The sequence below is a fragment of the Zootoca vivipara genome, chromosome 9 (genome assembly GCF_965207765.1).
Source record: "Zootoca vivipara chromosome 9, rZooViv2.hap1.1, whole genome shotgun sequence".
Classification (NCBI taxonomy): domain Eukaryota; kingdom Metazoa; phylum Chordata; class Lepidosauria; order Squamata; family Lacertidae; genus Zootoca; species Zootoca vivipara.
Window position 1 is genome coordinate 10,196,770 of NC_142592.1, and position 26,932 is coordinate 10,223,701.

Below are 26,932 nucleotides of genomic sequence, written 5' to 3' on the forward strand. Positions count from 1 at the left end.
AAGGGATTTATTTCTAAGTAATATGGAGAGCTTAGGTAATGTGTTTGCAGTTATATTTTTCTGAACTTCAAAATCTTAGATTTCAGGGAGATGAATGTATATATTAAGTCGTACTGTTAGTACTATATTGTGAGAAACTAAAGGTGGCAAATTTAGCAAAGTGGTCTTATGTAACGATGTACTAACTGGGGCTCTTATTGCAAGTGATGTCTGCAATTACAGAATGGTGGTGCACATACAACATAGAGGGGGCAAAATATGTATTGGAGGGTCAGCAGTAGAGAGAAGGTAATGACCCCTAATCTTCATATTACTCTACCATAAGAGAGTTCTTAAGAGCATTAAAATAATTCCTTAGAGCACAGAGGACTGAAATGATCCCCAGATTATCTCCCTGTAATCCATTTCATCCTGTTGGACGGAAGAAGCCGTAATTCACCGTAAGGCCTAGTCAATGAAACTTTTGGTTTTATTTATAAAAAGAACAACCCAAAGCTTCTAAACGATATTCCATGTAGCTTGCTTGTAAACTTTAGCACATTGCCATTCAGAATTGCACATGCAGTTACTAAAGTATTTGAAGTGTAGTTGCCTTTTTTTCCATTGTGGAAAGGAAGATCTTCGCATTACAGTTCTGTTTCATCCGACTAATGGGTTAGAACAGCATGCTTATATTGAAATAGTTTTCAAAAATTATTTTTCAGTTCACATGGTCAGGATTTTATCCATGTTATGCACCCTTTTTATCAAGCAACATCCTCTCTTAAAGATGTGGGGTCTCCATCTATTCTGTAGGGGCAGTTACAAAAATTAAATAAAAATATTGCAATCTACAGTACTCTGCCCTCCTCTTCCCCCTTCACAGAACACTTGGTGTTTCTTCACAATGTGGTGGGGGGTGGAAGCAAAGACCATGAGATGAGCTTGATGTAGCAGTTCTCTTCTTGGCTAACCTTGAGGAAACTGGAGCAGTTATTATGTTTTGTTTTTGGAGGACTTGCTTAGATAAAACAACAACAGCAGAAGCTGAACCATTCTGACCAGGAAAATTCTGTGTCAACTAGAAATCTGTTCCATCAACACCAGAACTACTGGTTTATAGGGCCTGTACAAAATTAGACAGACGTGGAGATAGCTTGAGACACTATTTGAGTGCCCTGCATCAACTTCATACTTAAGCTACATGTCTACGCCACAAGCACATTGATTTTATGGGAGCATGGTTCACCTGCCATGGTTCACCTGTTGAATTCTGCTACCGATCCCAATCTTCTTTCATTGCATCACAGTCAGAAACTTTAAAACTAGAGTAAATCTGAGTGAAGATTTGTCCTGAGTATCATAAGCAACCAGTCTTCCACTCAGATCCTACATATTCGGAAGACAAACCATTCTGTTAAGCAAAAATGGACTTTCAAATAAGTTGTATAGGATTCCAGTCTTACAGCACTATGCTTACCTACATAGGTTCTGTGAGTTCAGTGGGGCTCTTTGTAAGTTTTTGCAACACTGAATAAACCATATACTCTTTTTTCTAGCCTCTAAATGCAATTCACATTTTCTGACTCTTTCTGCACCAAAACTGCTCTGCAGTCCTGCTGGGCACAGCAGCACCCGCTGAAATAAGATCTTAATTATATCTAAACAGACTGAATACTGACTGCTTTGATACCATTGAACCTTCATTTACTGTTTGTTGTAGGGGTGGTACTAGTACTGGACAAGCACTAAGTCTATTTTGGAAGATGGGTCAAGAGTATATTAAAAATTGCATGTATGCATATAAAATAACAGAGCACAATGATTTTTTTTTTTTTGCAATATTTGCTTAGGCAATGGAATTGGCGAAAATGGTTAGGCAAGTCCCATTAATTTCAATGAAGTAAGCCCTATTGATTTTAGTGACACTTGCTGCCAGGTAGATAGCTTGCAGTGTAAGGAATTATGATAAGGAGATGCAATGCCAATAGTAACACCCCCGGGGAGCTGCTGGATGTCAATAGGTAGTTATCAGAAAAACAGGTGGTATGCCTTGAGAGGGAAACTACCAGCAAGGCTGCAGATGGCACAGTGACATTATTGGCAGAAAAGAAAAGTAATGGAAGTGTGATCTGCAGAGAAGTAAACGAAAGGGAGTGCTAAATAGCAAAAAGCAGCCTCTAGCTCCTCTTCTGTATTTCTCGTACCGTTCCATGTGGCCCATGCTGCTTCCTAAATGGTCCTCTTTCCCCGTGGCATCACTTACATCACACTTCTCAGCACACAGCAAGCGCCCTGTCTGGGATCTCTTGCCGGTCCCTCTGGTACTGTAAATCACACCACCTCCTCGTCCCCCTACGCCCCTGCAGCTTCCTTGCCTTTCTGTAAATCGCTACAACCTACTGACATTCAAGCGGCTCTGCTGGCATTCTGCTGGGTGGCTGAGCAGAAGCCTCCAATCTGTCACTCTGATTTTAACAAATATCACCCACATCAAAGCCCGCATTTCGAGGCGGGGTGGAAAAGGTAGCTCTGGCATTCGGAGAGGCTCCTGCCCCGCTCTGGCCACCTTTCCTCCTCTGCTCCTGCCTTGCGCTTTGGTGTCTCCCTCTCCACCCCTTTCCTGCCGCCAAGCTTCCAGCGGCGCAGTTCCAGCTCGGCGCGGCCAGACTGCCTACCTCCCCGCTTCGCTTGTTTGTCGTAGGGAGCTGCCTGTCGGAGCCCGAGCAGCTTGCCGGAGGGGGTTCGCTTGCGCCCAGCGCGCACGCTCGCCTCTCGGGCATGCTCCTTAACAAGCGGGCGAGCCCAGCCTGCCGGGGACCGAGGCGCCGCGAAAGTTGCTCCATGGCGCGCTAGGAGTCTTGCAATAAGACGCTGCTGGGGGAGAGCGCGCCCTAGGCGCTGCTTTCGCCGCCATCCAACGAACGCACGCAGCCAGCCAGCATTCCTGCCTCTCCGCGCTGCGAGGGGGTGGGGGGTGGGAAGAAGCAGCAGCCCCGAGGGAGGCTGGGTCCCTGGAGTCCGTGCAGAATTGGCTCTGCCGCCTTGGCAGACGAGGAGGCACTTCGGAGCCCGAGCTGCCTTCTCCAGCCTGCAGCCGAGAAGGGAAGATTGCAGCCCCAGCGACACCCACCAGCACCCCCCGCCAGAAGAGGAGAAGGGGAAAGCTCCAGGAGAAGCCGAGGCGGCCGTCCCCGCCGTGTGCCAGTGCACCTCGAGCAAAGCCTCACCAAAACCCCCTCGCTGCCTGCAGCCAGCGAGCTTTCGCGAGCGGGGCTGGGGCTCCCTGCAGAAGCAACCTTCCTCCCGCCACCAGGACCGAGGAGCAGCCGCGTCTCTCCGCCCGATCCCTTCCGCAGCGGCGGCGGCGGCAGCGGCGTCGCAGCCTGGGCACCGAAATCCGCGGAGGGGGGGGGGGGGCAACGCTGCGATGGAGGTGTCAACCTGTGGTCTGCTGCTGCTGCGACCCCTCTCCTAAACCGCGAAGCGGCGCCGCTTGCTCGTTTGCCCCAAGACGCTCTGCGGGTGCCGCGGCGGGGGGTGCTCGGGTGCGCGCGTGTGTGCGCGGAGGAGAAGGCGAGGCGAAGGCGCACGGGGCGCGCCAGGGAAGAAGAGCGAGCCAGCCTTTCCCCGGCCAGGTTGGGAGGCGACGGGAAGGTGGCGGCGAGCAGAGGGGAGGCGGGAAGCCCCCCGCGCCCTTCCCGGCTTCGCCCAGCAGCAAGCGCGCAAGAGATGCCCCAGCCGCCGCCAGCTGACACCTGCGCTGCCCTGCGATGAAAGGATTAATTGAGTTGCTTTGAACCGCGGAGGGGAAGCGGCCGGCTCTGGGGACCGAGCAAGGGAAGCCGTCGGAGGGAAGTTGGACAACGAGGCAGCCTCCTTTGCACCCTCCCTCCTTTGCAGCCCATCCTTCTTCTTTTTTACAGGGTCGTGCCAAGCAAGCCCAGCGAGCGAAATCTGCAGGAGCTTCGTGCCCATAGGGCAACATCAGCGCTGAGAGGACCGGCTTGTCTCCCGCATTGCTCTCCCTGCTGAACCGAAGCCGTCGCTGAGCAGCAGCAGCAGCGAAAAAACAAGCTCATCAGAGCAGGGGGAGCGATTGCGCAATTCTGCCCAGATTGTCTTCCCTCCCCTTCCTCTCAACTCCCCCCCCACTCCATCCCAACCCCCAATGCTGCTCAACTCCCGAGGAAACAGAAAGCTGATTCATGGAGCCCAGACCCAGCTTCCTCTGTGCTGCTCTCCTTTTGAAGATCAGGATGCTTGCTCTTGCTGCTTGAGACTTTGCGTTAACCCCCTTGCTTTTCCCTCCCCCAAGCCGAGGGGAGCGAGGGGGAGGAAAAAGGCTCCCTGCGATCTCTAGCCTCTTCTCTGTTTTGGAAGTGTGGTTACTGGTTGGCTCAAACCTGGGAAACATTGATGCATCGCTTTGGAAATTCATTGTGTGACTTTCTGGGTATTTGCTGAGTTCCCACCCGAGATGCAGCTCTTGAAAGCTTTATGGGCAATAGCAGGAGCAGCTATCTGCTGTTTTCTTATATTTGTCATCCACTCCCAGTTCCTTAAAGAAGGTAATTATATCTGCATGCCTCCATACACTGGTGTTTCCCACCCCTTCCTGCTTCCGAATGCTGAGATATTCCTTATTTTCTTTTTATTTATTTGCAGTATGTCCTAGTTCCACAGATCTCTCTTATCTACATTGGTACGTTATTGCCAAAACAGGGTTTTTCTTTTTCTTTTTTTAACTTTATTTCATATGCAAGGAAGAGACACAGGGTTTATATTCCTGCTGAGTGCATTCTATGTAGGCAGTGTTGAAATCCCTAGCCTTAGTTCATACATTTATAAACTGAAAACTGTTGTTTTCTTCTTGATGAATGACCTGCTCTGCTGCTATTTAGAACTTGAAATAACACCAAGCCACTGGTAAGTGTATTAATACACTATAAATCCCAATAAGTAAAAAATATGTACCATATATATATATATATATATATATATATATATATATATATACTCACCAGTCATCCTCTTCTTCTTTTTCTCCTTTTTTTTTTTTTTTAAAAAAAGCAAATTCAATACATTTTCAATAGATGGCACTAAAGTTCTATGATCAGGGCAAGGAAGAGTAGAGATTGGGCAGGAGGCTCATTCCTCCATCCTTCTTTCCTAGGAGTGGAAGAGGCCTTTCTGCCCGATTTTAGGGATTTTTTTTCATTAAATGTTCAAATAAATTTTGTCTCAGAACAAGCAAACAAATAAGCAGACAGCCAAAGCAAAACAAACATAATGATTATATTTCATGTCGGTGGTGGTGGTGGTGGGGAGAATCTGATGCATTTCGTAGTTGAACATAAGATTGTTATTATTATTATTTTTTCTTAAGCCTTTCAGGTTTTTTTTTTTTTTGGCCACCTTACTGAGAATATTAGCGGTTAGTCCTTCGAGAAGGTTGATTTAATTAATTGAATCCTTTACAAGCCACTGCCCAAGGTGAAAGTTTAGCATGCTGTTGTTGATTGAATATGTGTGTGTTCAGGTGTGAGAAAAGGTGTAGCTATATTTTTTTTTAAAAAAAAGAAATGCAGCAAAGGTTTATAGTGACACCTTTTACTACCAGTAGGTTAAATGCAGGTGGCAAGTTAGTTGCACTAAGGTCCCATTGAAATCAATGGAGAAAATGAGTCGTGGTTTAAGTCAGGTCACATTGATTTCAGTGGGAATGAAGAGCAGCTAACTTCATCTGGACCTCATCAAATACTAGCAAAAAAAAGAAAAGAAAAAGAAAAAGAAGAAAAAGTATTCAGATGTCTCAGGATCCATATTATTAAAAGTAAACCCTCAGGATGATATCAACTCTTGGAAATATGCAAGAACATTCAGTGCATCCTTGGCAAAGTGCTCTCCCCAATTGGCCACTGTAGTCTCTATATATGTCAGTTGCTCGAGAACTTTAAATATGTAAGTCATCTATCAAAAATATTGTTATGTATCTAAAAGTATTTAGAATTTTTTATATATATAAAAAACCCCTTTGTGTACCAGATACATGGAATGCCTTGCTAGTGTTTCCTAGGAGCTCATTGATTTTAAGATTGTTGTTAATGATAATGCTGCTAACAACAGTATTCTTAGTGCCTTTCCAGTTTTAAGAATTGTATATAAGTAGATATATTAACACCAGGGAAAAAACAGAGTAATCTCCCTAATAAGAATTTTCAAATTTATAGACTTCCCTGATGCATCCAGGAAGTAGTCCTCTTAAAACACTATAGGGATTAGCAATCTAGTTTTACAAGAAGACGAATTAAATCTCAGCTGTTTACTTTTTTTTTTTAGAACAACAGAATCATGCCTATCTATTTCTTATTTTATATCTAGAGTGTGGTTACTCTGGAAGTTGGTTGAGAGAATTTGTCCTAAGCTTCCTGTGTAGCTAGGCAACTTGAAGCTTAGTCTATTTTAGCATTTTGACTGATTTTTTTTAAGGCCATCATTCACAGTTATTGTTGTACTTTAGCTTCTACAGAAACATCACACAATTAAATAGCTTTGGAAGGAATTCCATATTGTTTATTCCTCCATGTGCTTCAAAACACATTTTTATTGGATCTGTTTTTATATTTGAGTGTAGTGATTTTCATATACTGTTCTAAGGTTTTTTTTGGTAAAGTATATCTATGATGCACTCATTTTTAAATAGTGGGGAACTGAATTTTAACTTTTTCTTTAGTTCAGTATTGGATGATGGGGTTGTATGTGTTCCCACTTGTAACTCTCTTGATAAGTCAGCTTGCTTGTATATTAGACTTACATCATCAGCATAAATGTGGGAAGCAGCCATTTCTTATTGTCATATGTTTGGACCTTGTAATTGATAGCTTTTGGGTGTTAGTTCGTTGACTGGCGGATAAACTCCATTGTTTCAGTGCACGGTTGAAGTTAGGGCACCTTGTCTTCCTTTTTAGTGGCCCCATTGCATAGCCTTATTTCATGATAAAAACAAGAAATCTCCATTTAATAATCATTTCCCCCCCAAGAAGATCTATTAGATGGACCCATGATATCAACCAAGTACCTTACAATTTGTTTATCTTGATCAGATTTAATTGCCAGACCTAAGATATGATGATCTGTTCAAATAGCACCTGCTTCAACATTCTTTAGGCTAAGAACTGCTGGAAAATATTGTGCCCAGTTGGGTGTAATCTTTGGGTAAGTTTTAAGGCACTTACTCTGAAATGGTCTTAGTCATGCTAAGAGGTAGCAAGGCCTTTGCTTAAATCCAGATTAGCATGCATGTTGATTTGCTAACAAATGCTAGATCTATTTATTAACTAAATGTAGTAACTGTTCAGTTTGTTGTAGCTGTTAACTCTTCCCAGAACTATCATTTCCAGCACCAGAATTCCTGGTGTATGGATGTGCTTTAAATATATCGCGTGTGCACTGCCTATATTAACTGCAGCATAAACATAATATGTGTGCATTCTCAGTTTTTTTGTGATCCTAGAGAATAAAGCAGGTAAGACTGGCTTTAATATTGAAAAAAAATCTAGCAAGGTCAGTTTCCTGTGTTGGCTCTCAAAGCTGTCCAGTTAAGTACAGAATAACTATTTTGTTGCTGTGGCAATGGGCTACTCTTGAAAAACGTACAGAATAGCTATTTTGTTGTGGAAATGCGCTACCCTTGGAAAATGTACAAAATCAATTCACATTAAAAGTAGTACTGCATTACTGTACGACTCATAAGTGGTAAGAAAACAGGCAACACTTGTTATGAGATGAGTGAGAAAGAGCTGTTTAAATGGCTGTTTCCATTAATATGTGTTTTTTTTTCCACCCAAGAAGTGAAGAATGGCTGGCACAAGAGTGCCATTTTTCCACACTTTGGCTTTTGTGTGGAAATACAGGTCCTCCTGTGGCTAATCCATTCCCCTACGTCCAATCTGTCTTTCATTGTTTCAAAAAGATGAATAGAGCTGTGAACCAAGAAAAGGCTATTGTGATATATAATTGCTGTCCCATGCCTGTCTGATCTTCATACAAAGCAGTTTAACATATTCTGGTAGGTTTCCGTCAGTTTGAAGAGCTGTTAAAAATGAAAACACTTAGCAATTGCTATAGAAGATTAGAAGTAGACATGGGATATTGATTAGCTCTTGCTAATTCAAAATCTTCTATCACCTTTTAAATGTTATATTCAATGGAAGGCAGAGCTGTATAAATATTATAGGGTGCTCCAACCCTTTCCCAGCAAAACAGAACATCAAATAGTTTTCCCCATTGCAATCACTGAATAGTGTGTCGATGATGAAAGGGCATCTTGAATAGGTGGCTGTGTAAAGACTTTAAAGCAGCTTAATTGGATGGAAAACTTCACCGCTGTATACAAGGAGCAATATATAACCACTCTTTTCTTTATCTTAGAGAATGTTGTACAGCTTTGGAGTGTCTGTTTCATAATATGGATGTAGACGTTGTAGTAGTGCATCCTTAGGAATCCTTGTTATGTAAATAGGAAGCAAACTTTTTATATATATAATAACTAGGATTTTGAATGCAGTGTTGGGTCAGAATAGAATGATGTGTCTCTGTCAAAGTTAAACTGTGAAAAGAAAACACTTGGAACATACCCAAAACCAATGGAAGTTAAGAACTACTGCCAACTCTTATTGGCCTGCTGGTTTTAGAATGAAAGTGTATTTTTGATTGTTGTTGTTGCTGTTTCATATAGGTAGTGGTGTAATTCAGCCCAGTTTCTCTGCAATGAATCTCCCACCACCAATTTCTATCGTATTTAATAGTTTTGTTTTAATTCCTCATAGATCTTGATCCATTAAGGTCCAAGAACCCAAAATTTACCTGTCTAAGTGTCTTATTCTTGAAACTTGCTGTATTAACATGAAATGGGGTACACCAAAGCTATTCCTGCAAAATTCCTCAAAGCATAACATAGCTCAACATTGCAGAGATATTTCACTGCAGTTATAAGTACCAGCACTGGTTCAAAAAAGGACACAAGGCTATGGGTGAATTATCATTGTAGATGCAGGCTTGTTAGCGGCTTATGTTAGGACTTGTTGAGAAGATTAGTTTTTATTTTGTGACTGAGTGCCATTTGACAAATATTTCAAAGTATATGTAAACGAGGCCTGAAAATTTCCTACTGTATCAGAGGGTAGTTTGCTTCATCAAACCACTATCTTTATGGAGACTCTCACAGGACCACAAAGGTTAGAACTGCACATAAAGGTAAAGGTAAAGGGACCCCTGACCATTAGGTCCAGTCGTGACCAACTCTGGGGTTGCGGTGCTCATCTCGCTTTATCGGCTGAGGGAGCCGGCGTACAGCTTCCAGGTCATGTGGCCAGCATGACTAAGCCACTTCTGGCGAACCAGAGCAGCGCACGGAAACGCTGTTTACCTTCCCGCCAGAGCGGTACCTATTTATCTACTTGCACTTTGACGTGCTTTCAAACTGCTAGGTTGGCAGGAGAACTGCACATAGTCACAGGTAAAACAAGCATTGTTTCACCGGAGCATTTGTCCTGCTCTGGGCTTCCCACAGGCAAACAATTGGCCACTATGAGAACAGACTGCTAGACCCAATAGATTTTTGATCTGATCTAGCAGAAGTGTTATGTTCTTGTGAGGAGATTGTCATAAGTGTCCAATATGACGACATAGCAAAAGGTTTTATGCTAATATTATAGTATTTACGTGACCTACTTAAGTTCCGACTCTACGCCGTGGTATTGCTGGAGCATATGGAACTGGCAATAAGGACTCCCGAATCTAGAGAGAGAGGATACAGATATACAGATATGGGTGTGGTTTTGGCACCGCACTGTTGTAACCTTCACTTCTTTGCTGTTGCAGTGTAAAATGTGCAAGGTCACATACGGCAAGGGATGGAGATGAGGGCTGCTGTTCCCTTGGGCTGTTGAGCAGCTTTTTACTTGACAAGTCAAGCTCAGCAACACTGCTTTTGCTGCAGTACCTCAAATTCTTAAACGTGGTTTAAAGGATTCAAAATCTCAGTTTTGCATATTTCAATTGGGCTAATTCCAGAGTTGGTCTTTTTCAGTTGCAACCTTAAAAGTACATAAGGATACCGGTATATATGTGCATGCATATTTCTCCCCACAAATGTAGCTAATGCTCACTTGAGACAGGGGGCATCATTGCTATTTCTTTGTATTACAAATTTCCTCTATGGAGCTGAAGTTGGTACACACTGTTTTATCACCTATTTCATCTTCACAATAGCTTTGTAGGGTAAGTTCAGGTTGAAAGAGAGTAACTGGCTCAGGGTCTCCCCGTGAGTTCCATGGCTGAATGGAGATTTGAACCTTTTGCTTCCTCAGTTCTAGTCTGACACTTGAACCACTGTTCCTCAGACTGAGGCTTATAAATGACGGATAAACATTTAGGAACATGATATATGTGCCAGCTATTAACCAACTGTGAGTTATATGAGGCTTCAAAATCTGTTGGAGCAGATCCTTCTTGCTTCAAGTTTCAGAATGCTCGTATGAGGCTGCCCCTGTGGTTTTTAGATCGTGGAACTTCCTTAATGGAATGAAGAACAACATATATTTATAGATGGATAAATTTGTGCTATCTTTGGAGAGCAATGCATGTATTTCTGAGCAGACTAAAAGTCTTTTCTTTAGCCTTAAGTTTCATAAGTCCAGAATATTTTGTTTTCTGGAAAGGGGTAGTTTTTGCTTCTGTTACTATTACTAGTTTTTTTTTTAAAAAAAACCATTTGTATTTTGGCCCTTACTGAATACCAATAGTATACCAGGTGCTGGATTGTGGCAAATGTTTGTGGCTACCCTGACCTGTCTTGTGGCCTGGAAGACACTGCATTTGAGCTCCCAGTCCCCATATTTCACTAACTACTCATTGGCTTCCATCTTTAAATCAGCATAGAAATCATAATAAAATTGTTGAGTTGGAAGGGACCCTGAGGATTGCTGAGTTGGAAGGGACCCCCTGCAATCCAGAAATATGCAGTTGTCCCATACAGGAATTGAACCTGCGACCTTGGTGTTATCAGTAAAAAAGTAAAAGTACCCCTGACCATTAGGTCCAGTCGCGGGCGACTCTGGGGTTGCGGGCTCATCTTGCTCTATAGGCCGAGGGAGCCGGCATTTGTCTGCAGACAGCTTCCAGGTCATGTGGTCAGCATGACTAAGCCGCTTCTGGTGAACCAGAGCAGCACACGGAAACGCCTTTACCTTCCCACTGGAATGGTACCTATTTATCTACTTGCATTTTGACATGCTTTCGAACTGCTAGGTGGGCAGGAGCTGGGACCGAACAACGGGAGCTCACCCCGTCGCAAGGTTCGAACTGCCGACCTTCCAATTGGCAAGCCCTTAGGCTCTGTGGTTTAGACCACAGCGCCACCCTTGGTGTTATCAGTACCACGCTCTAACCAACTGAGCTTTCTACCAGACTTTTGAGATTTTGAATATACTTTTTTTAAAAATACAAAGTTTCTAATTGCAAAACAATCGTTCTGTGCTGTTTGTAATCCAGGGAGAGGATTTTCACAAATACAGAGTGCTGTTCTTTGTTTTCGTTTTTGGTAAAAAGTTTTGGAAAACTTTTTTAACCAGACAGTGTGCTTTTGCTAAATTTTCATGGAAAGCATCACTGTTGTTTCAGGTGCAGTGGTGAAAAACAACTCTTACTGAGGTTGGAGTGAAGCATGAGAAATTTGAGTGAAAATTCCAGTATGTCTCGATTATAACTTGGAAATGGGAAGAAGTACACTGCATAAAAACAAGGAGGGGACTGCATAAAAACACTTTCATTAAGAGAATGTTGTCGACTGTGTAGTTTATTAATTGTCATGCAGCAATTGTTGTTATGGCAACAACTAAGTATGGATCTGTGCTATAGGATTAGGAAAGCACAGTAGCTGAAGCAGGAGGAATTAGTGCAGGAGAAAGCATGCAGTCTCATGTTCGAGATGAAGCCACATCAAAAGACCATTTTTTTAATTCAGCCATAAGCCAGAAGGCTTATGATGATGTACAGCCATTACCACTCCTTTCACCCAATTTAGCTATTAAGTTCAGACCACAGTCTTACTCGGAAGCAGAGAACTATTATGGACTGTGTCTGGAAAGCTTTATTCTTGCACAACCTGCTTTCTTGAACTAGGTTTCATATAATTGCCCAATGGGTGTTAAATTTACTAAGCAAAAGTGCATGTTCAGGGTCACCAAATAGTTAAGGCATAACTCATCGATTTCAACAATCAGGAGTTCTATAACTCCATCCTTATTTAGAGATAAACATATTGCTGGTTTTTCAGTAACTTCGGAGGTTCAAGGCATTAAGAGCAGGGGCATCATTTGATGATCAGAAGTCTCTTTTGAACCACTTAGAAGCGACAGGGTTCCCCCCCCCTCACTTTATTTAAGACATTTGAATACCATGAAATCATTAGTGTTTCTAAGTGGCATACTTAAAAGTAAACCATACAGAGAATAAAACAACAAAAATCCATCATAAAAATGAACATAACTTGGCATTTAATTAAACATGTATGTTCCCTAAACCTTTACTGTTATTTATGGTTATCAGTCATGAGAAATCTTAACCAGTGACTGTTTCAAAACAACCACAAGGAAAACCCCTTTGCTTCTGTACCCCAGTTTTAGGAAACAAAGGGTTGTCTCCAGTGTTAATTGTACTCAGAGTAGACCTATTGAAATTAAAGGGAATGACTGACTTGGGTCCAATAATCTTTTTTAGAACCACTCTGAATGAGACTTAGCTGTATAAAACACAAAAAAGATCCTGAGAATGTACTCTTGCTTAAGAACAACTGTTGTTGGATAAGATCAAGATGACACTAGGCATTCTGCTTGCACATTTGCCCTTATTTTCAGCATTTTTGCTGCATCAAACAATGTTCCCCTCCCGACTGTGCTCTGTTGCACAAAACGTGGATGACTGAGCCAAAGTTGAGTAAATTTCCTATCTTTTATATATAGTTCTGCCACATGAGGAAATTGAATGTGCTTTTAGACATAGAATCATAGAATTGTAGAGTTGGAAGAGACTATGAGGGTCATTTTGTCCAACCCCATGAAGTACAGAAATTTTTTTTGCCCAACGTGGGTCTCGAACCCATTACCCTGAGATTAAGAGTCTCATGTTCTACCTTACTGAGGATGTAAACCCAAGATTTTAACCTTGAACATCCAAAAATTGCATCTGTGTGATCTGAGGTTCTTCATAATTTAAGTGCACACGATATCACACAGATACCAGTAGGTTATCTTATCTGTACTCTTGTGCACTTAAAACATGGGTAGGCAAACAAAGGCCCAGGGGCCAGATCCGGCCCAATCGCCTTCTAGATCCGGCCCACAGATGGTCCGGGAATCAGCGTGTTTTTACATGAGTAGAACATGTCATTTTATTTAAAATCCATCTCTGGGTTATTTGTGGCGCCTGCCTGGTGTTTTTACATGAGCAGAATGTGTGCTTTTATTTAAAATGCATCTCTGGGTTATTTGTGGGGCATTGGAATTCATTCTTTTATTTATTTTTTCAAAATATAGTCCAGCCCCCCAGCAAGGTCTGAGGGACAGTGAAAAAGTTTGCTGGTCCCTGACTTAAAATATGAACAAGAGTGTTTCACGATCCATGCCCAGTGTGAAGCATATTGTGTTATTTCTGTTACTCTTTGGAGAAGTCAAGTCAATTGTAGATACAGTACTCTGGATTTTGTTGCTTGGTCTTCATAGCATAGGAAAATGTGCATTGCATGCACTTAATGACAGATGAATCAGTGTTTAGATTATACACTGACACAAGTAACCATATTTTTCTCACCTAGGCTTTCCGTGGTACTGAAGACCCAGGGACAATGTATTTATTTATTGCTGTATCCATCACAGTTATAATACTAGACAAAAATAAAATCTAACTTGCATCTGCATCATTATGCTAAATGTTTAACTAAAAATTTCTGGTATTTAGCATTCCAATTTGTAATTCCCTAATAATTCTTAGCTGATCAATGAAACAACCAGTTAAAAATACTTCAGATTACTGACCATGTCAATCTCAAAGCTGTCTCTTAATGCTTGTTAACATACCAATTTAGTTAGAATGGTTGTTTAAAATGCTTTTTGAATGTTTTTGAAATTATCTACTTAACAAATTCAATGTTTTAAGGTAATTTGTTTCGATTACAAAAGACTGTAGAACATAAGCAAGAAGCTATATGCATGATTGCATCAGTTGGCAGAGCCAGAAGTTGAAAAGACAAGAGTGGATTAAAAACTGTTCTTCCGTTGTTGAGATGTCTGCAAAAAGAAATCTCTTGATTGTTAATGTTTGTTTAATCACAGAGACTATCTAAGAGACAGAAGCAGAGAGGTTTGGATTTGAATAATAAGTAAAAATTGGCAGGTAAGAGGGTTGCATATGATGAAGGTTGCATATTGTGAATAAAGGTAAAGGACCCCTGACAGTTAAGTCCAGTTGCAGATGACTCTGGGGTTGCGGCGCTCATCTTGCTTTACAGGCCAAGGGAGCTGGCATTTGTCCACAGACAGTTTTTCCAGGTCATGTGGCCCACATGACTAAGCCGATTCTGGTGCAATGGAACACCGAAACCAGAGCAGCGCACGGAAACACCGTTTACCTTCCCGCCGGAGCGATACCTATTTATCCACTTGCACTTTTGGGCATGCTTTCAAACTGTTAGGTTGGCAGGAGCTGGGACCAAGCAATGGGAGCTCCCCCCATTATGGGAATTTGAACCGCCGAGCTTCTGATCAGCAAGCCCAAGAGGCTCAGTGGTTTAGACCACAGCGCAACCCACATCCCACCCATATTTTAAATAGGTTGCAACTATTTCTAAGGTGCTACCTAAGAATCATTTAGGGACAGGATATGGCTAAGCAGACTTCATCCTGAAAATATACATTCTGTTGGTTGGATATGTAGCAAATCTGGGAGGATGTGTCCAACAGGTTCTGGATGGAGTTACACTTCCTTGTAGGAACAGGATTGTAGTTTTGAAGTACAAAGTCAACCCGATGGCAGTTGTGGCAGTGATTCTGACTGGAGCACCAACTGTGGTCTTTGCTGTGAAGGGTAGACCTTGCCACAATGCCGCAAGCTAATGCATTAGTTACTTCCACTTTCATCAAGAGGTCCGGAGGATGGCAATACGAGAACGGGGCCTTCTCTGCAGTGGCTCCCCATCTGTGGAATGCTCTCCCCAGGGAAGTTCGCCTGGCGCCTTCATGATACACCTTTTGGTGCCAGGCAAAAACGTTCCTTTTCGCCCAGGCCTTTGGTTGATCTTATTGACATTTTAGAATGTGGTTCTTTTGGGGGTTTGTTTATTGGGTTATTGCTTTGGGTTTGATTTTATACGTTGTGGTCTTGTTGTGAACCACCCTGAGACCTCCAGTTATAGGGCGGTGCATAAGTTGAATAAATTATTTTTATTAATAATAATAATAATAATTCATGTGCCGTGGATGGGCTTAAGTATGTTGGTGCAAAATGCAGTAGCTAGACTGATGTCTGGAGTCCGTCTTTGTTAATGTGTGACATATGGTTCATTCCTAGGCCATATTAGAATTTTTTGACCTTTTAAAACTCCAAACAGGGAGACTGGATGTCTGAAGGACTATCTTCCCCCCAAAAGGAATTTTCCTCCATGCTTTTGTGTTATCGGGACACTCTACTGTATTGTCCACTTCCATCAGAGATGTGGCCGGCAGCCATAAGCAACAGGGGCTTCTTAGCACTGGAATGTTTGCATGAGGAGTTTCCTGGCCCTTTCTCTATCCCTTCAGACTCCAGTCAAGAATGTTTCTTCCTTAGACATGGCTCCAGTGATAAATACCACAAAACGTATCTGTGGCTGTGATGCTTCCTGTTTGTTTAGCTTTGGGGGGGGGGAGGGAGTTGTTGGTGCTCAGATTTTACATATTGGGTTTTGTTATTAAAAATAGGATAGTTTTCATTGAAACTGTTATATCTCAAGGACTGTTTTTCTCCATATGAACCTACCCCGACCGTGAGATCGTCTTCTGAGGCCACCCCTTGTGTGCCCCCTCCTTGAGAGGTCTGGAGGGTGCCAACACAAGTAGAGGCCTTTTCTGTACTCCCCATTTGTGGAATGCTCTCCCCAGGGAGGTTAAACTGGCGCATTTAGGTGCCAGGCAAAAAATGTTTTGACATCCAATTCCCTTTTAAACAGGGTGGATTTGATTTAAATCAAACTGATTTAAATCACAATTTAAATCACAATTTAAATCACTAGTCAGTAAGGCTTGATTTAAATCATAGTTTTCTACATAAAGACTAATTCTTGCTGGTATAACTTTAATATGCAAGTAGATGAAGATTTTTAGAATAACAACTTTTCATATTAGTTTTTTATCCCCAGTTTAATAGGTTAATCATTCATATTTGGACAACTTTACTGTTGTACTTAGGAAGGAGAAAAATAATCATTACCTTAACAATAACAATTTAAATAGATTTATTCAACTGAAACAATAACATCACAGCATATGTTATTTGCTTAAACAAACATCCATGTTTGTTAACTAATTTGGCTAAACAAAACAAAAACTATATATATATATATATATATATATATATATATATATATATATATATATATATATATAAACTTAGACTGTCAGCCCAGCCTACACATGAAAAACTTAAATACTGTCCACTCAAAACAATCAGGAAAATATTGTTTCTATTCTATTCACTGAACTTCTTGAAATTTAGCACTGAAGGGGTTGTTTCTGTATTCATAGGCTTGTAGAACAATAGGATTAAGGTCTTTTTCTCAACTCTGTTCATGTTATAACATTTTTGCTGTGAAGAAGAGGCATGTGATCTCTGTTGAGTCAAATTCAGTTTTGAGAACTGCAAAAGTAAACCAAGCATCTGTGATAATATCTTGTAGGCAGAGAAACTGCCCAATAATCTTACAAAAACCTCTGGAAGAGCATGACATTGTGAATGGATTAATGGAATTTATTTACCCCAAAAATTAAACATATACAACCTTATTCTACATAATTAAAAAAACTAATCTTTATTTCATGATGGAATAACCTTTGGATGGTAATATATTTTCCTCAAAAAGCATTTTATTTTTAAAAATCCAATTTAAATAAAAAAAATCGATTTAAATAAAAAAATCCGATTTAAAACAAAAAAAAAATCCAATTTTTTTAAAAAAAAATCATTGATTTTTATCCACCCTGCTTTTAAATGTGGCATGCACGAGTGTGTGTGTGTGTGTGTGTGTGTGTGTGTGTGTGTGTGTGTGGTATTAGTTTGTTGTTCTTATTTTTAGTATGTATTTTGCGGTTTTTATATTGTGATTTTTTTGTGAACCGCCCTGAGATCTGTGGATGAAGATTGGCATACAAATTTAATAAATAATCATAATAATTCTTGGCCAGCTATTGTGAAGTGGAAGATGCAAGATAAAAATGAATTAATAGAAGTTGCCGTTGCGATAAAATCTGAGTTAGAAATTTAACATTCCTGTCAGCAGCTCAGGGTTTCGTGGGAATGGCTTACACATCATTCCATGGAACAGTTGCATAGTTTTATGCAGGACAATCCAGAAAGAAGAAACCACTTTTATTTCTAGTACCTCTTGTGTCCCGTCCCGTCAAAGCCACTTCTTACATTGCGAAGCATGAGATATGTGTTGGAGCAGAACATCAGTTGCGGTTGCTGCTACTGTTGGAAATAACTGTCATTTGGATTGATGAATGTTTGTTTAAAATGCCAGCACTTTCTCCTGGTGCTCCTTAGTTTCTTCCTATATCAGCATAGGAAGAGAAACTCTTAGCCTTCCTCAAAATCTCTGCACATACCAGAGTAGTTGGGGATAGATTGGTAGCAAAAACAAATAGAAGCTTGCTAGTTGGAATCTGTCTGTCTCAGGAGACATTGGAAGAATCCCCCTTTGCGGGGAAAGCAAAACTGTTGAAGAGTTGTAGCGCCTGCTCTTGCTGTAGGGACTGATACAGGAGAGACATGTTTTGTTGCAGGTGGGTCAGATGAAGGCGTCCACATTTTTGTTGCAGGTGCACTATGGTGCGTCTTCTCTCTGTGTTCCTCCCAGCAGTCATTCCTCCTCTGGTCACTGCTGTGTATACACAACCTGTCTTGTCTGTCTCCAGGCACTGCAATCATCTGCAAGAGATTCCTATGTGGTGGAGTTAATGTTGCATTCTTCATGTCTCATTTGCAGACATCTTTGGTCTGGCAACAGGCCTAGTACCTGAAGCTAGCTCCTCATAGAGCATGTCCTTGGGATCCTGCCATCCTCTCTTCTGAGTACATGACCAAGCCAGCGTAGAAGTCACGTATCAAGCCTGAGACAGATGTGTGAACATACTGGGAATGTGGGCTTGGAAGAGCACATCTTTGAGAATCTGTCCTACCATTTGATGCCCCAAATCTTCCTGACACAGCACATATGGAAGACATTGAAGTAGTGTTTCTGGTGGGTGCAAACCGGTACACCTAGCCAATATTTATGGGCACCTACTGTATATTTAAGGGACGCGGGTGGCGCTGTGGTCTAAGCCACTGAGCCTAGGGCTTGGCGATTGGAAGGTCAGCGGTTCGAATCCCCGCGACGGGGTGAGCTCTTGTTGCTCGGTCCCAGCTCCCACCAAGCTAGCAGTTCGAAAGCATGTCAAAGTGCAAGTAGATAAATAGGTATCGCTCTGGCGGGAAGGTAAACGGCGTTTCCGTGCTCTGCTCTGGTTTCGCCAGAAGCGGCTTAGTCATGCTGGCCACATGACCCGGAAAAACTGTCTGTGGACAAACGTCGGCTCCTTTGGCCTGCAAAGCAAGATGAGCGCTGCAACCCCAGAGTCGTTCGCAACCGGACTTAACTGTCAGGGGTCCTTTACCTTTACCTTTTTTTTTTACTGTATATTAGTAGATATTCTAAAGCTGTATGCAAAATTCTTCGCTTTGCTAGTGGCATAGGAACCAGTGCACACCATGTGGAAAGAGCACATTTTACCGTTGCTCATCATGCTTGAATAGGGAGGAGCTGGAAAAGGCTGCCTCTGTGTAGCCAAAGACATCTCACTTAATCCTAGGGTAGGGAACAGGTGGCACTTGGGTCTAAACTACTGACCCTCTTGTGCTTGCCAGTCGGAAGGTCGGCGGTTCGAATCCCTGTGACGGGGTGAGCTCCCGTTGCTCTGTCCCAGCTCCTGCCTACCTAGCAGTTCGATAGCATACCAACACAAATAGATAAATAGGTACTGCTGCAGCAGGAAGGTAAGTGGCGTTTCCGTGTGCTCTGGTGCATCACGGTGTCCTGTTGCGCCAGATGCGGTTTAGTCACACTGGCCACATGACCTGGAAAGCTGTCTGTGCACAAATGCTGGCTCCCTCAGCCTGAAAGCGGAGATGAGCGCCACACTCCATTGTCGCCTTTGACTGAACTGTCCAGGGGTCCTTTACCTTTACCTTTTTACTTAATCATAGTAATGTGGGAAGGAGCTTTTGTCCAATAGTTTTCATACCAACAACATAAACAGGATGGACCTGTCAGGGTGGTTTCATGGCATTTGACAGACAGAGTAAGCAGAGAAACAAACTGACATTTCCTCATTGGGAGTCAAATACTCTGTTCAGTTATACCACACCAACTTTACTGTGTAATAGTGTTAAAAACACTTGCAGTAAGCTTTTTTTAAAAAAAGAAAGAAAGAAAGAAATCAATGTTTCTTGGGAAAGGGGGTGGAAAGAACTTCAGATAATTGAGTACTTTCAATGCTTTTCAATAATATTTGTGGATCTATCCCCACCCCCCACCCCGGCTATCCCCATGTCTACTACTACAATTTGTTTGCCAATTTTCTAAAGCATTACCTGGAACTAGTTTACAATAGTGCAATCAGAGCACCTCTGCATGTGATGTTCTGCACTCCCCAACCTGTTCCTTTAAGTATTTTCCACTCCTCTTTCCTCTGTAAATGGAGCTGAGGAGTGCTGCTATTTTGCATCTTAATTACAGTATCTATTGTCACCCTATTCCCTGGGCATTTTCTTGGCTATGTGGTTGACTTGTAGTTGGCTGGGTATCAATCAAAACTCACTTGAGGCAAAACCTTTACAAGTTGGACTGCAGCTAAGGGTATCCCTCAATTGACCACCTACCCTGCTACACTTGAAGAAACTCAAAACCTGTTTATATGTAGCCAATGAACTTGAATTGAAACATTTGCTTTCTTTTTAAAGTACCATTTTGCTTTTGCTTTGTCTTCCTGGTTTTTTTTCCTTTTTAATCGGAATAAATTTTTATAAAATTTGGCTGCTGCGGTCCTGGTTGTAATTGTGCCAAAATGCAAAGGGTTATGCCAACCTTTCATATGCTTCAGCCCTTGGTTCATGCTATGTGTGTCTATGGCTAGTGGTCAACAGGTTAAAGCAGGATGTGTTGGGCTCAAGAAAGAGCTCAGGATGCTATCTCTGCCTCCGGTCCTAAATACTTGCATTGGGTCCTCCAAAATCACTCCCATCTGGTAGTCACATCATTAAATCAGTCCTCAAAAGTGCTTAAGTTGCATAGCACATCTGTGATACATGCAGGTGTTAAAGGAGCTAAAATGCAAGAGAGTATCAGGGATGAGTGAAGGAGAAACTACTGTATTTTTTGCTCCATAATACACACTTTTTTCCTCCTAAAAAGTAAGAGGAGATGTCTGTGCGTCTTATGGTGCGAATGCATGGTCCCTGGAGCCGAATTGCCCAGGGGTAAAAGACAGATAGTGCTTGCTTGCCTATTTATTTATTTAGAAAGAGCTAAAGGCTAACAAGAGGGAAAGAGTGTGTTGAAAGGACCTGCTCAGCAGCTGATTGCAAGAGATCGGGACGGGAGATAAGGGAGCTAGCTCCCTTCCCAGCCCGCCCAGGCCCCTTGCCCAGGCCTCAATTGTTGTCTGCAGAGAGAGGCTGCTTGTTTCCCCAGCGAAATGTGACTGGCTGATTAGATTATCTGTCTGGAAACTGTAGAAGTGGGTCCCTTTCCTTTCCTAGAGAAGCTGCAGAACTGTGAGTTGAACCCCATAAAAACAGGATTTCCCCCCCTTTGCACTTCACCCATATTTACCATTTGGAATTGAAATTAGACCCCACTCAGCCGCTTAATATGTTAACATGGCAAGGATGGAAACAGTAAACACCTACAGCATAGCTGCCAAGTTATCCCTTTTTAAAAGGGATTTTCCCTTATGCTGAATAGGCTTCCTCCCGAGAAAAGGGAAAACTTGGCAGCTATGCCTACAGTAGTTTGGTCCTTCACTTGGTGAAAGAAGCCCGGTGTGTTTTGACCAGGCATAGGCAAACCCAGCCCTCCAGATGTTTTGGGACTACAACTCCCATCATCCCTAGCTAACAGGACCAGTGGTCAGGGATGATGGGAGTTGTAGTCCCAAAACATCTGGAGGGCTAAGTTTGCCTGTGCCTGGTTTTGAGCATTACTGTGGTTTGGGAGCAGTAAAATGCAAAGCAGCAATGATGCGGCCTAAAGGCAATTCCTCAAAATCACAACAAAACCCAATGAATTGCCTTAAAGACTGAGAAGCTTGTAGTGGGTCCAGTTTCTCCTGGTGTCGGATTGTTTACCCTTTTCCCTAAGCCAATAACGGCAATATATGCAGGAACAAGACTCTTTGACTCATAACTATATCACTTTCTAATTAAAACTAGGAAACTTATGATCAACATTTTTAGTAGAGGGTGGTAGCAAAAATGAAGGCGTGCCACTTTTTTGGAGTGCCTTTGAGTGTGAAAATGTTGCATTTTTGGTAAATATACATTTTGCCTCTTTTGTATGTGAGTACTTATTATTGCACTAAATGCCCCTTGTTTTTATAAACGATAATTATGAGTGTCTTAAGATCTGAGATAACAGCAATCACTTTGTTCCTGATTTTATTTATTTATTCATATTCTCATGTTTTGCTGTGCTTGCCGGTTTTGCTTTGGCAACTAGATGATAAACTCCAAGAAGCTTTTATTTCTACTCCTCCTATGCTTGTAAAAAAAGGGGGGGAGCACTTTACTAATCGGCGATATGAAGTGAAAAGACCCCCAACCTGGTGTTTTTGTTTTTTGTTTTAAGATGTATTTTCAATTCTATGTAAAAGCATTAGATTGTGTGAAGTACAGTATTGTTGTTTAATAAAGGGATGCTATCTCTTTCTGACATCTCTGATAACTTCTGCCCCCCCCCCAACTTTCATTCCTGTGAGGTACTGCAAATCTAATGCTTCTCTTGTACAATTCCCGGCCCCACTTCAGCCCGATGCAGGTTAGAAGTTTGAATAAAAAGCAGTGTGGAATTACTAACATTCGGCTACTTAACCGCTACATTGACACAGAGTATTAAAGCCACATTTTTCATGCTGTTGTGGGAAATTAAGACATCCCACTTCCGCATCTTGAATGTTTAGTTCATGACCTCACTATACATTTGTCTTTTTCCCTTGCTTGATGTTTATTTGATGAATAACCAAAGGAATATGGAGCTTGGCAATGGACTAAGATATGAGCAGGACTTTCTTTTCAGCCGTAAGTCACCGAGACTCAGTTCTGGCACCTCTCTGGTGGGTGCCATTGCCAAGGGAAGCATGCATGGTGAGTTCCGGCACTTCTTTTTCTAGAAAAAATAGCACTGGAGGTGAGGGAGCTATGTGGACCGCGGCTTGTGCCATGCCTTGTTCATACAACACCATGACTGCTTGTGACTCAAATGCTTAAAACAAAATATGAAGCTAGTATTGTGCAAATATGAAGCTAGTATCTATGCATACTGACCCACCAACAATGTTGGTAAAACCAAGATCATGGCCACTGTTCCCATCACCTCCTGGCAAATAGAAGGGGAAGAAATGGAGGCAGTGAGAGATTTTACTTTCTTGGGCTCCTTGATCACTGCAGATGGTGACAGCAGTCACGAAATTAAAAGACGCCTGCTTCTTGGGAGAAAAGCAATGACAAACCTAGACAGCATCTTAAAAAGCAGAGACATCACCTTGCCTACAAAGGTCCGTATAGTTAAAGCTATGGTTTTCCCAGTAGAGATGTATGGAAGTGAGAGCTGGACCATAAAGAAGGCTGATCGCCGAAGAATTGATGCTTTTGAATTATGGTGCTGGAGGAGACTCTTGAGAGTCCCATGGACTGCGAGAAGATCAAACCTATCCATTCTTAAGGAAATCAGCCCTGAGTGCTCACTGGAAGGACAGATCCCGAAGCTCAGGCTCCAATACTTTGGCCACCTCATGAGAAGAGAAGACTCCCTGGAAAAGACCCTGATGTTGGGAAAGATGGAGGGCACAACGAGGAGAAGGGGACGACAGAGGATGAGATGGTTGGACAGTGCGAAGCTACCAACATAAGTCTTACCAAATTGCGGGAGGCAGTGGAAGACAGGAGTGCCTGGCGTGCTCTGGTCCATGGGGTCACGAAGAGTCAGACACGACTAAACGACTAAACGACAACAACAACAATTGTGCACTATGGTTTAAAAGAAAGTTAAATTCTTATTAAGAAGCTGTAGCTCCCTCGAATTTCATTAGCAACAGGGGTGGGTATAAGACCAGAGCAGTGACAATCAATATTCATGCATGGGCAAATTTGTGGTGGCTGCAAGGGGGGGATACATTTTATTTATTGGGGTAACAACTAGTCTTGTCCTCCCTCTGCTATAAACTTAATTGGAAAAAACCCCATAATTTTGTTCTAGAAAAGCAAAGCACATGCTTGTTGTCTTTTCTGACCTTGTAGGAAAGGTTCTTTTGCTCCTTTCATCTCCTTACTTTTCTTTATTGATCTAAATGAAGTCCTGGTCCTTAATGCGTCTTAGTTTCCATTTAATTTCATTATGTTTTCTTTTTATTGTATAGCCTCCACTGGCTTTATTGAATTCTATTATTTGAGAGACACAAAAAGTCTTGACTGATCATAACTCACAGTATTAATTATACCGCCCAAGCACTATGTACACTTAATAATTTGAATGTGATGTGTAGAATAATGAAGAAATCAGTACTCTGTACAGTTACATTAACAAGTAATTTGAAAAATGAATTTTGCTTCACGAATGGATGAGGTTTGTAGGCTTCTCTAGTACTTATGGAGATGATGAAAGTCAAATTAGAAATGCAACATCTCTCTAAGATTAATTCCAATACTATTACTTACTAACATTCTGCCTAATGTTAGTTCCTAACACTTAGCCAGGCATCATGGTTTGTTTCCTTGACACACTAGCCAGAAGGAGGAAATCAGCTCTGATAGACATGATCACAATAAATCATTATCCATGGTTTAAGGTGATGCTACAACTCTCCCCATTTGTTAGCTTGGCTATAATGGCCAGGTCTCACATTTTTTTTAATAGTCCCAAGATTCTCCAAGTTTATATATAAGTTTGAACCTTAACAGTGCACATCAAAGACTTGTAGACAGCCTGAATTTGGATATTGTCAAAACAAGCTGTCACCAGTAACAATTTTCGGGATATATTATAGAAGAGAAATAGGCCTGCATGTCTTCTCATTTACACCTCAATACTCGGAATGGTGGGGACCCAGGTGGCGCTGTGGTTAAACCACTGAGCCTAGGGCTTGCTGATCAGAAAGTCGGCGGTTCGAATCCCTGTGAGGGGTGAGCTCCCGTTGCTTGGTCCCAGCTCCTGCCAACCTAGCAGTTTGAAAGCATGTCAAAATGCAAGTAGATAAATAGGAACCGCTACAGCGGGAAGGTAAACGGCGTTTCCATGTGCTGCTCTGGTTTGCCAGAAGCGGCTTTGTCATGCTGGCCACATGACCTGGAAGCTGTACGCTGGCTCCCTCGGCCAATAATGCGAGATGAGCGCGCAACCCCAGAGTCGGTCACGACTGGACCTAATGGTCAGGGATCCCTTTACCTTTACTCGGAATGGTATTTTGATTTTTGAAGATGTATAACTGAGACGAAATTTAATGATAAATGATATATTCCTATTTTACTGCTGAAATGTTTCTGGTTTTCTTTATGAGGAAAAAAATAATATCCAGTTAATATTGTATCCTTTGAAAATCAAGATGACATATTTGTCACCATTTTTGTTACGTACTGGAGTGCAAAATAGTTTGGATAGCTAGATTCTCAACTCTGCTCATAGATCGTATTGGTTCACATACTGAGAATCCTTAGTTGGTTTCCCAAAACAATAATAATAGAAAAACATTACACTTTAATATCGTGGAGGGAAACCCATTTGAGGAATGCAAATTTATGCGAAATGGTATTTTAGTAATATGTATCTCAGCACTGTTCTTAAATGCACAATAATTCCACCTTAATACTGAAACCAGGTCAGCATTAATTCACCCATAACATAGTTTATATTTTGCGTTCTGCCTCTTCCTAAGGATATTTTAAACTGGCAATATGTGAAGAAATGTGATTGTATAACTGTCAAGCAATATTAAAACACAAAGGCAGATGGACCCTTTCTTGTGCCAGAGGAAAACACTGCATGTAGCGATGCAAGCATTTGCCAGTTATGAGCAGTAACCGAGGGACTGAACATGAGCCTAGTTATAGACAAAAATGTCTGCCTCCATAAGAAGGAGATATCACCCTGCTGAGAACTGATTTAACATCCCCCCCATTGCTGAGAAATAAACTGATTTCCTAAACTGTTCTGAGACCAGAAATGATATGTAATGAAAAATCAAACATTCCCACAAAGATACTTACTAAATAGTTAATGATTTATGCAAACTCTGTGTATGCTGTGTCAGATCTGCTTATTTCTTTAAAATCCTGCAGGATGCCCTTAGACAGTGCAAAGGATAAACATCTGGGATGAAGGCTTCTGTGACTCCAGAGCCAAAACACCCCGAGAATTGGTCAGAGTTTTCGCTTCTCTTGTAAAGAACACAGCGAGCCACATTCGTTGTTCAAACAATTTGTTTATAGAGGTTCAGGAAAGCAACACTGTCATGGATATAACCTTTTGATGTTTTGAAGCTTCTGGTTATGCCCACAGGGAGGCTACTTTCGTTTGTTAAAGAAAGCATTGGTCCTTCGAAGTTCTTAGTATCTCTCCCCCCCCTCCGCCCCCCCCCAGAAAAAGCTTTGAGCTCACAATTGCTGAGTGGAATATTTTTAGCCCTATCTGCCATCTCCCGTGCACTTGCTTGGATGTAAATCGCTTTGAGATGAATAATATCTTCTCCTGTGCAAGAGTGAGCAGAATTGCAGGCCGGCCTTTCGACATCTTACGAGGATAGTTTTGCTGAAAAGAACAAGATCGGAATGAAATAGGGTAAGGTAAGGGAGATGGGCATGTCTCCTATCTTTGCTCACACTGTGTTGAATTACAAGGCATTCTGAAAAAATGGGGAAGTTTCCTCTTGCAGTATAAAATATGCAGTGTTAATTTTAGCGGGGAAAAGAACTCACCAAGAATGCTTCCCCCGTTCTCTTAGAATTGCAATGGCACCCACCCGAGAGGTGCTGGAACTGAGTTCCAGTGAGTTCCAACTGAAAAGAAGCTGGTGGCTAATGAAGGAAATGGCAGGAAACCCTTTTCTGCAGGACTATCTCTATATAAGTTCCCCCATGTTTAGAATTAGGAACAGACAATCACACATACACCCCTTAGTTTGCAATTATTCAGTGGTTCATGATCTGCTGTATCATTTTATCCCGGTTCCTTAGGTTGGGGTGAGGAACTTGTTTCAGGGCTATAAAGGTAAAGGGACCCCTGACTGTTAGGTCCAGTCGCGGACGACTCTGGGGTTCTGGCACTCATCTCGCTTTACTGGCTGAGGGAGCCAGCGTACAGCTTCCGGGTCATGTGGCCAGCATGATTAAACTG

At 41.9% G+C, this 26,932-nt stretch overlaps 1 protein-coding gene across 3 annotated transcripts in view; it reads left to right on the forward strand.

Moving 5' to 3' along the window:
* The first annotated feature begins 2,676 nt into the window (after positions 1-2,676).
* Positions 2,677-26,932, forward strand: part of TAFA5 (TAFA chemokine like family member 5) — a 238,489-nt gene continuing 214,233 nt past the window's right edge. The window contains exon 1 of one of the 3 annotated variants that reach the window (XM_088652576.1): positions 2,677-4,550. In XM_088652576.1, coding sequence (XP_088508702.1) covers positions 4,460-4,550 — 91 coding nt within the window. In that variant the 5' untranslated portion in view covers positions 2,677-4,459. The remainder of the gene's footprint in view (positions 4,551-26,932) is intronic. The other 2 variants (XM_088652575.1, XM_088652574.1) reach the window with 2 other exon arrangements.